This window comes from Phlebotomus papatasi, chromosome 5 (assembly GCF_024763615.1).
Source record: "Phlebotomus papatasi isolate M1 chromosome 5, Ppap_2.1, whole genome shotgun sequence".
Classification (NCBI taxonomy): domain Eukaryota; kingdom Metazoa; phylum Arthropoda; class Insecta; order Diptera; family Psychodidae; genus Phlebotomus; species Phlebotomus papatasi.
The window spans coordinates 2,660,574-2,673,654 of record NC_077226.1 but is presented as its reverse complement, the minus strand read 5'-3'; the positions used below and the strand labels follow the sequence as shown (position 1 = coordinate 2,673,654).

At 33.0% G+C, this 13,081-nt stretch overlaps 1 protein-coding gene across 2 annotated transcripts in view; it reads left to right on the top strand.

The window, feature by feature from the left end:
- Positions 1-13,081, top strand: part of LOC129808790 (protein unc-13 homolog B) — an 80,157-nt gene that overhangs the window by 41,920 nt on the left and 25,156 nt on the right. For both annotated transcript variants that reach the window (XM_055858647.1, XM_055858646.1), the window contains 4 exons: positions 3,920-4,051; positions 10,617-10,691; positions 10,773-11,113; positions 11,197-11,303. In XM_055858647.1, coding sequence (XP_055714622.1) covers positions 3,920-4,051; positions 10,617-10,691; positions 10,773-11,113; positions 11,197-11,303 — 655 coding nt within the window. The remainder of the gene's footprint in view (positions 1-3,919; positions 4,052-10,616; positions 10,692-10,772; positions 11,114-11,196; positions 11,304-13,081) is intronic.

Genomic DNA, 13,081 nt, shown 5'->3' with positions numbered 1-13,081 from the left:
ATTTTTCATCCTCCATTTTGAGCAAAAACTTTGCATGACTTCACGCAGTCAGAAAAGAACAATAAAATGCATATCCACCCCTGTGGGATTATGTTTTTCTTTTTCAAGTAAATATTGGACTAAATTAACTAAAATTCTATTAACGATGTTCTCTAGAATATAATTTTTGCCAGAAATAAATTATTCAAAATGTCTCAATTTGCGTATAATGAACGTGGCTATGGTAAGAATGGATTAAAAAGCCTCTTATAAATTAATTAATAAATTATAACTAATTATTTATTATTAATTAAATTATTAACTTGTAAATTAATTAGTAACTTATATTGCACTTTTATTTTGAACTGACTTTGCTTTCAATAAATGGAATTCTCATCACTTTGGCAAACCGTAACTATTTATCTAAAATTTTCTAAAGTTCTCATTTTATCATTTTTAGAGGATTGTCGGTAATTTAAATATTTTCAACTTTGTCCTAATGAAAAACTCTATCGGTTTAGTAGAATCGGAGCTATATTTTTTTAACTCCCAAAAACAAGGTGAAACGATTTTATTTAAGATTATGTGCGCCAAACTACAATAAAATAAGCATTTTTGTAAATTAATAAACCTAGAAAAAATTGCACAATCTACAATATTACAGTAATTACTTTTTTTAATCAAATGCAATATCTGCGAAAAAAAATTAAAGGTCTGAGCAAATATGTTTAGAGTCCCGTGATGGCGTCATTTTATGCCACGTGGGGAATGCATGAAAAAAAATCTGAAAAATTCTCGTGAATCAGTATTGATTTTAAAGAAAATTCATCAAAAATCCCTTAATATGATTTTTTTTTGTAAATTGAGAATATTCTTTTATTTTAGGAAATAAAGATACGCTTCAAGATTTATTTAAATGAAATATTTTAAAAATAATAAATTTTATAATCGGACCGTATTTTATTGTTAATTTACGCAATTCTCTATTGGTAACAATGTGTCGCATAATTATTTATAACACTGTGCAACGATGATTTTATCCCTGGGTTCTCATGCTATTTTTTCTATTGCTAGGGTCAAATGATTTACGAAAATACTTATCATTTTGATTTCATTTGGATTTTGCGCCTGGTATTTACGAAAAACGGTTTTTTTCCGTTTTTTGATACTTGGGTGCCTATATCTCCTATTCTGCTGAACCGATTTATTTCTCACTAAGGAATAATTTGTTCTCCTTTAGATGCCCGATAAATCCTCTGAACAGATGAAGTTCGTACAACCGACACCAGCGGCGCTGTAGTCCCATAAATGTCAGAAAACATGGAAAAATCGAAATTTGTAGCAACTTTGATCAAGAATATCTCGAAAACTAAAACTGTCCTTAACAATCTGATTTATGGGTTTGATAGAGAATTTAATCAGCTACATTTTCGTCCATGTACAATTTTTCTCTAAGATTATTTTTTAACCTCGAAATTGAGGTTCAAACGAAAAATGAGCATTCAGCCAACTTAATAAATCCTTCACAATTTCGAGTGTTATTGCTTTCTTTCCTCGCAATTAGGCAGTACAAGCTTTTATTATATTATTTAATACTTAAATATCGATATTATGGTGATTTTTATATGACATTTTAAATTTTTAAATATTATTTTATTACTTGGAAACTTGTATAAAACTTTAACGTATGATATACATAAAGTAACAATTACAAGTTCAAAAACTAGTTTTATATTTATTTCGACGAAAATCACGTAATTATGAGGTTGAAATTGTAGGATTGTAGATAAATGTAGGAAATTTTTTTTAAAGAATTATAAAAAGAAATGAATTTAGAAAAAGGATTTTTTGCAAAGTTTTCCATATGTAACTGGTATGTAAAAGGTAAAATAGATACTTATTGATTCTAAAACGTAAATTTAACAAGAAATATTCTTTGAAATATTTAAAATTTTCCAATATGCAGTTAATATGCCTTTTTTGTAATGGTCTTTTGAGATTGAAATAACACTGAAATCTTACTGAAGATATTGTTTGAGTTATTACCTTGTATAATATCTAAACACATTTTATAATACAATAAGTATTAATAATGTCCTACAACTGTAAGAAAAGTGAAAATAATACTCTGGGTTATCTAAACTTGAAAAGAAAAAGTCAAAATTTGCGAAATAGTTAAGTTTTTCTTTAGTTGGCTGAGTGCTCGTTTTTCGTTTGAACCTCAATATCGAGGTTAAAAATTAATCTGAGAGAAAAGTTGTACATGAACGAAAATGTAGCTGATTAAATTCTCTATCAAACCCACAAAACAGATTGTTAAGGACAGTTTTAGTTTTCGAGATATTCTTGATCAAAGTTGCTACAAATTTCGATTTTTCCATGTTTTCTGACATTTATGGGACTACAGCGCCGCTGGTGTCAGTTGTACGAACTTCATCTGTTCAGAGGATTTATCGGGCATCTAAAGGAGAACAAATTATTCCTTAGTGAGAAATAAATCGGTTCAGCAGAATAGGAGATATAGGCACCCAAGTATCAAAAAACGGAAAAAACCGTTTTTCGTAAATACCAGGCGCAAAATCCAAATGAAATCAAAATGATAAGTATTTTCGTAAATCATTTGACCCTAGCAATAGAAAAAATAGCATGAGAACCCAGGGACAAAAAAAAAGTTTGAAATTGTTGCACAGTGTAATCATAATCGACATTAAAAATCGGATTAAACATGTTAATAAATAGATGCAAACGCAAACTTGAGAATTGTTAAAGTTCCTTTTCTTCATTTCATAGAAATGATGAGGGGAAAAATGTTGAAGAAAAAGAAAGAGAAAACATGTGGTTAAAATGGGACGTTCGTGTGGCGCCATCTATCGATAGTCATAAAGCGCCATCTCTTTTTGATGTTTGGAACTTTTAGCCAAATCGCTTGAGTCGTGAGTTGGTCGTCAGCATATCCAAAATTGAGCCGCTACGACCCGAAATTAGTCATCACATTTTTCCCAATTGTAATGTCGTACGACCACTTTCTGACATAGTTTTTGTACTACATCACGTACTACAGACGACCAAAATTGTATTACATTACGACTCATCTGTGCTACTTGGGTACTCGATTTTTCTGCACACGCTGGCGCATTTCAGGACTATAATTAATATAAGACATTACTTTTTTCCAAAAATTTTCACTCATAAATGAATATCTGCTTGATAAACAAAGCAGAATTTGACAATCTGGCAGCGTTATTCAAAAAGAAGACAAGTTGTATATAACCTGTGTCTTTTATGGAACAAATTTAACTAAAATATATCAGAACATGATGTTCATACAATTTCACGACATTATATGAACATAATGGCATAAATATGTAAGGTAAATATACTTTAGAAATTTTTGACATAGTTTTATACATTTTCACTCAAAAATAGATTATATTATGACCTATTTATAGATCTAAAAAGGGTTAGTCGTAATTTTAAGGGAAAATAACAATATTTTAACTGGAATTTATCAAACAAAATGTATTATATGTATTAATAGAAAATAACTTATATTTTCTATACATTTTTTAGTCAAGTTATTATACTGGCATTCAACGCACATAATTTTCATATAATTTACATCCATTGCGTTTATACATTATATTTTTAAGAAATGGCTCGATTACTTTGAAAATATATTGGTTACATTTGAGACATACATTATTTGGATATCAAATGGCCCTTGGGATCGAAGTGATAACCATCTTAGCGTGTTTTTCCATGGAATCTCATGCGGAAAATAGCAGAAAATTCCACGGATTTTTCTTTGAAAGTGAAACTTTGCGGCCAACTGACTCTATAGGGCATTCTGACAATTCTATCAAATAATTGTCCGTTGAGCCTCCATAATGTCTAACAGTCAAGCCACCTTGGACTAATTAACACAATTGTATCTCGATAGAACGGTAGCGGAGCCTGCGATGGAGTTGGACGTGGTAATGGACATCCGGGAGACAATCCTTTCTACAGCAATATCGACAGCATGCCGGACATTCGACCACGCCGAAAATCCATTCCACTCGTATCCGAATTGGTGAGTTTTCTCAATTTTTCTTTTAAATTTCTCTTCTATTTTCCAAAAAAAAAAACGAATTATTTTCCCTCAATTGCTACGAAGTAATGACAATTTAAAAAAAAATACTGCAAACTGAATTTTTAAAAAAAAATGGGTTTTTCTTTAAAAAAAAAAATATATCAAAATAATCCAGAAAAAACCCACTAATATATTTATATATTTCTCTTATCCTTCCTCCTAACCCTCAACTTAACGAAAAATGTCTTATAATATAAAAAAAAATGGACTTGCAGGTTCTCAAGGTACTTTTTTTCACCTCCAAATTTTGTCTGTTTTGTTTTCTTTATCTCTCGCACTCAACACACATTTCAAAATAAAAAAATAAAAACTTCTTAGAAATAATTCTAAGCTACAAAAAACTGCTTCTTTTTCAATAGAAAATTAATTTAGAAATAAATTTTTCAAAGAGAAAAAAAATACGTAAACATACAAAACACTTGTGCTTGTTTTTATTTTGCAGTCTTGAGCTCTTTTTTTCCAACTTTTTTTTTTTTTTTTTTGGTGCAAAATATATATTTTTTGTATTATCAGAGTTAATAATGGTTGAAAAAAAAACCAGAAAACAAAAAAAAAAAACAGCAAATAGAGGAACACTTTGAGATTGTTACTAAAAATTTTGTTGCAGTATCCTGTTTTAGTTGATTTGATGCTATTTTTTTGTTTTAGACAAAAATATCTAGCTATTTTGCTTTAAAAATAAATAGAAAGTGGCTCTCATGGAAAGTAAAGGTTCTCTTGAATGAAGAGGTAGCAAGGGTGAACCTTGGTTGAAAGGATACCGTGGAATTGTCACAGAGTATCCTATACCTTCCTAAACCTTCAAGTTGATCCCTTCCATCCTCTACTGATCACCCGTGATTAGTAATATTTAGTATAACTGTGTTATCACACTTGCACATTAAAATTTTAATATGATTCACATTAATTGTCGCTGGTGAGAGTCCAAATGTGTAATTTGTGTGTTTGAATAATTTTATATTCAAAATTTGATCTATTTGTTGATAAAAAGGTAGACTTGGCCCGCAAAATTTGATATAACATTGATTTATAACAGAGGTGTGCAAGAAACCGTTGAAACCGAATTAACGTCAAAATAAGTTTGTTCAGGTCGTACCCGTAGCGTTTTGGCCAATTGACGTACAAATTTCATTTGACGTTAATTCGATTTCAACGGTTTCTTGTACACCTCTGATTTATAGCATTGTGCGAGGTGCACTAACCTTTAATTAAATGGACAAATGCAGAATGTTAGAAATAAAACTCCTCAATTGAGCATAAAAGAAAGGGCCTTCTCCTTGGTTACCTTTAAGGGAAATTGGAGACAGAATTAATAAACAAATCCCTGACCTTCTGGGTGAATTATGATCCTACTGAAGTACCTGGAATAATGGAAAATATGGAAAATATATCAGGCTAGAAGACCAAATTTTTAGGAATCCGCCCAGATCGAGATGAAGATCACACAAAGGGTGTCCGGAAGAAAAGTAGGGTTATCCCTTTCCACCACCAGTTTATTTCACCAAAACAATTTTTTAATCCAAATATCACTTGTGGGAGATTCTCCCTAACTTCACTGATCGATTTTTTTTAGCTGATAATATTAATAATAATAATAATCCTTTGAATATTAAATTAATCACTTTTTCACAAATTGTTTGAAATGCAACAATTTTTTGTTCTTCCGCATACTCATATTGAGTTTACATACTCAGTGCTACAATTATAAATTTCATGAAAACCTTTTAATAATGCAAAATCACATCAAAGTAAGACAAATAATGACAAATTTGAGCATATTTGATAACACTGTGCAACAATTTTGAACTTTGTTTTTTGTCCCTGGGTTCTCGTGCGAAAATGTGCGAAATAGTTAAGTTTTTCTTTAGTTGGCTGAATGCTCGTTTTTCGTTTGAACCTCAATATCGAGGTTAAAAAATAATCTGAGAGAAAAATTGTACATGAACGAAAATGTACCGTCGTTGCGGGTGACTTTGCACGTTTTTTCGCTGTTTTTCAATTTTGCTCTCTAAAAGTGGATAGTTAAAGTGAAGGGAGGGGGGTTTTTGAGTAAAATTATTTGTATTCAGTTGTTAATGAATGGATTTTGTGCCACTAGCATTAATTTTATAAAATTTTACTATGTTTAAAAAAATCAAGAAAAAAGGCTTGCACTGGGGATAAGGTGCGGGTGACTTTGCACTTTTTAATAAATACTAAAAAATCAACAATTTCTGATAATAAACGACAATGAAGATCTTTACATCTAAGGGTAAGATGCACGAGATCTACAAGATGACATGATCGCCATCTTGATTTGACGTTTCTGTCCGCCATTTTGAATAACTGTCAAAACCTAAAACTGGTCCGATTGAGTTGAAATTTTAGTATGTTATAGCTGATGTCAAGACCTTTTCAGAACGTACCTATGTCCCAGTCTACGTTAAGTATTTACCTAGATACAGAGGCTCAAATTTTAAAACTTTGAAATCATCATATTTTGGCGATCTTTATTTACTAATCCTTAATTTTAAAATCTAAATGAAATGCCTCAGTAACCATTAAAAATGGTTGAGGCTTTTATTTTATATATTTATTTACTCTTACATAATTAAAAAAAATAAATGAAAAGTGCATTTATTAATTTTTTTATTTTTTCATTTTTTAATTTTTGCAAAAACAGTTTTTCAGATCTTCAAATAATATGCTGTTATAAAGAAAAACATTACTTTTCTTTTTGTTTGTTATTTAGATCTCATCGCCTAACGATAGTACTGTCTTTTTTGTGATGATTTCGATAAAAGAAGCTCTCCGTAGTTCTGTATTCATGAAAATGTCAAAATTTTGAACTTGGAGCTCCTGTATCCAGGCAATCGCTTGACCTAGGTCGGATGTTATATATGATCTGAAAAGGTTTTGACATCAGCTATAACATACTAAAATTTCAGCTCAATCGGACCAGTTTTTTGTTTTGACAGTTATTCAAAATGGCGGACAGAAACGTCAAACCAAGATGGCGACCACACCATCTTGTAGATCTCGGTCACTTTATCTTAAATTATCAAAAAATTGGATAATTTTTAGCCAAATACTTTTATAATATAGCTTTAGAAAGACCATTACATGCAATTTTATAACATAGGGGGAACTGGGGCAGTAGTAATCTGGGGTAGTTGTAAACACTGTAATTTTTTTCATTAATTTTAAGACTCCAGAGGATAAAACCCATAAGCATTCATATATACCATGGGGATGTATGTCCACAGATGAATTGGTCAATAAAATCCTAATACTTTAAAAATAAAAATCATTTTTCCCGAAAATGTTGATATTTCGATTATTTTGGTCATTTTGATTTGCACCTGGAAATTAAAAACTGTGTAAAATAATCGAAATGTAGCAATACTAGTTCTTTCCTACATCTTTTAGGATTATATTTATGCATTTACTAGAGAAATTGAGATTCACATTATTTCAAAAGAATTAATAATTGGTCAGAAAACAGCATTTGGGGTAGATGTAATCAGGCAATTTCAATTTCACAAAATGAGTAGGTAAAAGAGCGGGAAATTGACCTTCATGCGAAATATCTATAATTCATAGAACGAAAAAAATTGGTGGCGCTGTGTTAAATAAAAAGTCACATGATGTCAAAATATGGGGAAATTCCATTGAAAAATGTCTTTGATATGCATGCTTTTAGTTTTTTTGCTATTTTAATTATTCTTTGTAAAAAGTGTCGTGATTTTTTGAAAAATATACAGTCTTTATATATCTCTTAAGTAATTAAAATAATCGAGAGTGGTGCAAAGTTAATTTCAAGGGTGGGAAAAAAGGTGTTTACATCCTCCCCAGAAAGTGTTTAATTCTACCCCAGGGGATTTTGTTAAAAGACAAAAATGCACAGTGACACAAATTTTATTTTTATGGAAAACTCAATTGTTTTCCACCATCCGCATTACCCTCGACGAATTGCCTATACCCAAGGGTAAAACATGAGCTAAGAAAGATTTTCCTAAAAAATCACTGTGTCCTTGGAAAATCACCGCAAATTCGCATCTATCGAAAATGGTTACATGTGCCCCAGTCTCCCCTAAATCATGCGTTCTTAGAAAGATAATAGGGAAAAAAAATATTTTAATAAAAATAATCAACAAAATCGAAGTGGATTATTCTAGCCAGATAAATTTAGAATAGATTTGGGCAATTTACTACTCTGAAATCGATTTTGAAATTGCACCTTCAGATAACTTTTTCACGGAGTCGGTTTCTGACAAAATACCTATATTAGCATTTCATTGACTATTACTGAAACCACAAGAATCCTTTTGAGGATCATTGTACCTTACTTGGTACTTAACATATCCCTATATACTTTGTCATGGTAGACCGGATCGGCGAAGACTGTCAATAAGTGCTAGAATTGTTCAAAGTCTCACGAACAGCAGAGTGCAAAGTCACCCGCAACGACGGTAGCTGATTAAATTCTCTATCAAACCCACAAAACAGATTGTTAGGGACAGTCCTAGTTTTGGAGATATTTTTGATCAAAGTTGCTAAAAAGTTCAATTTTTCCATATTTTCTGACATATTTGAGACTACAGCGCCCCTGGTGTGAGTTGTACGAACTTGATCTGTTCAGAGGATTTGTCGAGCATGTAAAGAAGAACAAATGTTCCCATATTGAGAAATAAATCGGTTCAGCAGAATCGGAGATATAGGCACCCAAGTATCAAAAAACGGAAAAAACGGTTTTGCCTAGATTCCAGGCGCAAAATCCAAATGAAATCAAAATGATAAATATTTTCGTAAATCATTTGATCCTAGCAATAGAAAAAATAGCATGAGAACCCAGGGACAAAATCATCGTTGCACAGTGTAATCATAATTGAACTTGATAAATGTCAATAAACTATTTTCGAATTTAACTGACGCCCGAATTAAAAAGTAGCCCGATCTTAAAAGAGCCAAATAAGCGAGAACTTACTGTATTCGTGTACAGTAGAGTCTCCTAAATTCGAACGCTTGGGGGGTATTTTTGACATTTCTCACCTCCCAATTTCGAACGATTTTTTTTTCAAAACTAACGAAATTTGTGTGAGATTAAATTGTACTTTGAATCAAATTCCCGTACTTTCTCGAAAGTCTTAGTGGTAACATACTTCCTTTTCATTTTACACGACCATTAATGTATGTAAACATTCAGGAAGAAGCACATAAATATGATTTTTATTCGTCAAGAATACGAACTTTCCAACATAACCTCACAATTGACATTTTGAATCCAAACGGCGTTCGAATTTGAGAGACTCTACTGTATTGATCTTTAAAAATTTACTATTTTTCAATTTTCAAAGCAATATATAAATAAAAATTATAAGTTTATGAATTCGAGAGCGCCTTTGTAAAATATATTCAAAACAAAACTTTTTCAAATTTGCCTCTGTGGTTGAAAGACTTTCATTTAAATGTAAAGGCCTCTACACATTATTGGGAGAAATTTTTCATCAAAAATCGCATTTTTGACAGAATTTTTACGTTTCTATCTACAGCACTGCAGGAACTTTCCTTTAAAAATGCATTTTTTTTTAAGGAAAAAATTTTTTTAGAGTTAATAAGGAGCAATTTTCGTCGAGAGATGTTCTCTTAACAGATTTTTTTTTGTACATTTCTTCCTGGAGAAAATACCGTCAATTTCTTAAAACAATTTTTGACATAAATTACTGCCAGTATAGATACCTTAAGAAACAGTTTCTTGGCTGATCGGTTTTCTATCAAATTGATTTTTTTTTTTAAATTAATTAAAAAGTTATACAAATGGTAATTTTTATTTAATATTTTAGTTCATATCTAGTAAAAACAACGCACATCATTTTCAGGTAATATACCATGTTCATAAATTATGTTTTTTTTAAGAAATAGAACGATTACATTAGATATCAAATGCCGCTTGGCATCCTCTATTGATCACCCTTGATTGATAAAAAAAATGCCTCTTATTTGTCTTAGTCTTATTTTTTTTTCGTAAGACTTTCAACAGACAAAATACATCGGAATAACAAAGCTGTACAAATAGGAACGGTATAATGAATGTTGTATGACTAATTCAGAGTACCAAATGGTAAATTTCAAAACATATTTACATTTCCATTGAGACTCATTGGCACGTTTTTGTTCCTTATTTACCAATTTTTTTTTTAAAAAAAATTCTCTTAAAAGATAATAAAGCAGTTTGTCTTAAACTGCTTTTGAGTGTACAACAATTTTCGTTTTTCTTTGCCAGAAAGAAAAAAAGAAATACTAGTAACCAAGAGAGCCACTTTCACAAATAGAAATTATTATTTATTTATTTTTTGGTACAAAGCAAAAAAAAAAAAAGGTTTGGACAACATAACAGAAAACACTTGCAAAAATTTATGCAAAATTTTGTTATTTTTCTTGGTTATTTGTCTTGTTTTTGGTTGGTTTTGTTAATATTTCTTTGAGGATTATATTGAGACTAATGGAATATTTTGTGTTGAAAAAGACCATGGCCGCCACAAAACGCAATGCCGGCCTTACTTCTGCTGTTCCAAGGGCAACGCTCAATGATGAGGAATTGGTGAGTTAACTTTTGTGGTTATGGCGTTCTGTTTTTGAGGTTAGATTATTGATTTTTCTTTTAAAAATGTCCTTTTTGAAGAAAATGCACGTGTACAAAAAATCACTGCAAGCCCTCATCTATCCCATATCATCGACGACACCCCACAATTTTGTCCTGTGGACAGCTACATCGCCCACCTATTGCTACGAATGCGAAGGTCTACTCTGGGGTATAGCACGGCAAGGTGTTAGGTGTACTGAATGTGGCGTTAAGTGCCATGAAAAGTGCAAGGATCTCCTCAATGCTGACTGCCTCCAGCGAGCTGCTGAGAAGAGTTCGAAGCACGGGGCTGAAGATAAGGCCAACAGCATCATAACTGCCATGAAGGAACGAATGAAGCAACGGGAAATTGAAAAGCCAGAAATATTCGAACTTATAAGGTCAGTTTATCACTTTCAAATCTTCTACAAGAACTCCCTATTTATCCTAGTTTTAACTCTTTCTTCTTCTTTTGTTGTTGCAGAGCTGTGTTCAGTGTCGAAGAGAAGAGTCATGCTGGTCACATGAAGGCTGTCAAGCAGAGTGTCCTCGATGGTACTAGCAAGTGGTCAGCTAAAATTGCCATAACAGGTTAGTCAAAATCCCTCATTTATTGCTATCTGAGAAGACGAAATAACTTGTCGTCTATCCGGACAAGGACGCGAGAGTTGAGTAGTCTCAATCGTCAAGGCTTCGTTGAGTCAAGGAGCGACTCTTGACAAACTCCCGTTGATTTCGATCGAGAGGATCATGGTTAGGTTTCGCCATTTAGTTCAAAAAGGGTCAGAATGGTCGGAATAGTCCTTTCCTTTGATTCTTTTAAGGATCAAGGACGCGAGAGTTGAGTAGTCTCAATCGTCAAGGTTTCGTTGAGTCAAGGAGCGTCTCCTGACAAACTCCCGTTGATTTCGATCGAGAGGATCATGGTTAGGTTTCGCCATTTAGTTCAAAAAGGGTCAGAATGGTCGGAATAGTCCTTTCCTTTGATTCTTTTAAGGATCAAGGACGCGAGAGTTGAATAGTCTCAATCGTCAAGGATTCGTTGAGTCAAGGAGCGACTCTTGACAAACTCCCGTTGATTTCGATCGAGAGGATCATGGTTAGGTTTCGCCATTTAGTTCAAAAAGGGTCAGAATGGTCGGAATAGTCCTTTCCTTTGATTCTTTTAAGGATCAAGGACGCGAGAGTTGAGTAGTCTCAATCGTCAAGGTTTCGTTGAGTCAAGGAGCGTCTCCTGACAAACTCCCGTTGATTTCGATCGAGAGGATCATGGTTAGGTTTCGCCATTTAGTTCAAAAAGGGTCAGAATGGTCGGAATAGTCCTTTCCTTTGATTCTTTTAAGGATCAAGGACGCGAGAGTTGAATAGTCTCAATCGTCAAGGATTCGTTGAGTCAAGGAGCGACTCTTGACAAACTCCCGTTGATTTCGATCGAGAGGATCATGGTTAGGTTTCGCCATTTAGTTCAGAAAGAGTCGGAATGGTCGGAATAGTCCTTTCTTTTGACTCTTTTAGGGATCAAGGACACGAGAGTTGAGTAGTCTCAATCGTCAAGGCTTCGTTGAGTCAAGGAGCGATTCCTGACAAATCCCGGTTAATTTCGGACAAGGGAATCATGGTTACATTTCTCTATTTAGTTAAAAAAAAGGGTTGGAATGGTCGGAATAGTCCTTTCTTTTGACTCTTTTAGGGATCAAGGACGCGAGAGTTGAGTAGTCTCAATCGTCAAGGCTTCGTTGAGTCAAGGAGCGATTCCTGACAAATCCCGGTTAATTTCGGACAAGGGAATCATGGTTACATCTCCCTATTTAGTTAAAAAAAAAGAGGGTTGGAATGGTCGGAATAGTCCTTTCTTTTGACTCTTTTAAGGATCAAGGACACGAGAGTTGAGTAGTCTCAATCGTCAAGGCTTCGTTGAGTCAAGGAGCGATTCCTGACAAATCCCGGTTAATTTCGGACAAGGGAATCATGGTTACATTTCTCTATTTAGTTAAAAAAAAGGGTTGGAATGGTCGGAATAGTCCTTTCTTTTGACTCTTTTAGGGATCAAGGACGCGAGAGTTGAGTAGTCTCAATCGTCAAGGCTTCGTTGAGTCAAGGAGCGATTCCTGACAAATCCCGGTTAATTTCGGACAAGGGAATCATGGTTACATCTCCCTATTTAGTTAAAAAAAAAGAGGGTTGGAATGGTCGGAATAGTCCTTTCTTTTGACTCTTTTAAGGATCAAGGACACGAGAGTTGAGTAGTCTCAATCGTCAAGGCTTCGTTGAGTCAAGGAGCGACTCCTGACAAACTCCCATTGATTTCGATCGAGAGGATCATGGTTACGTTTCGCCATTTAGTTAAAAAAGAGTCGGTATGGTCGGAA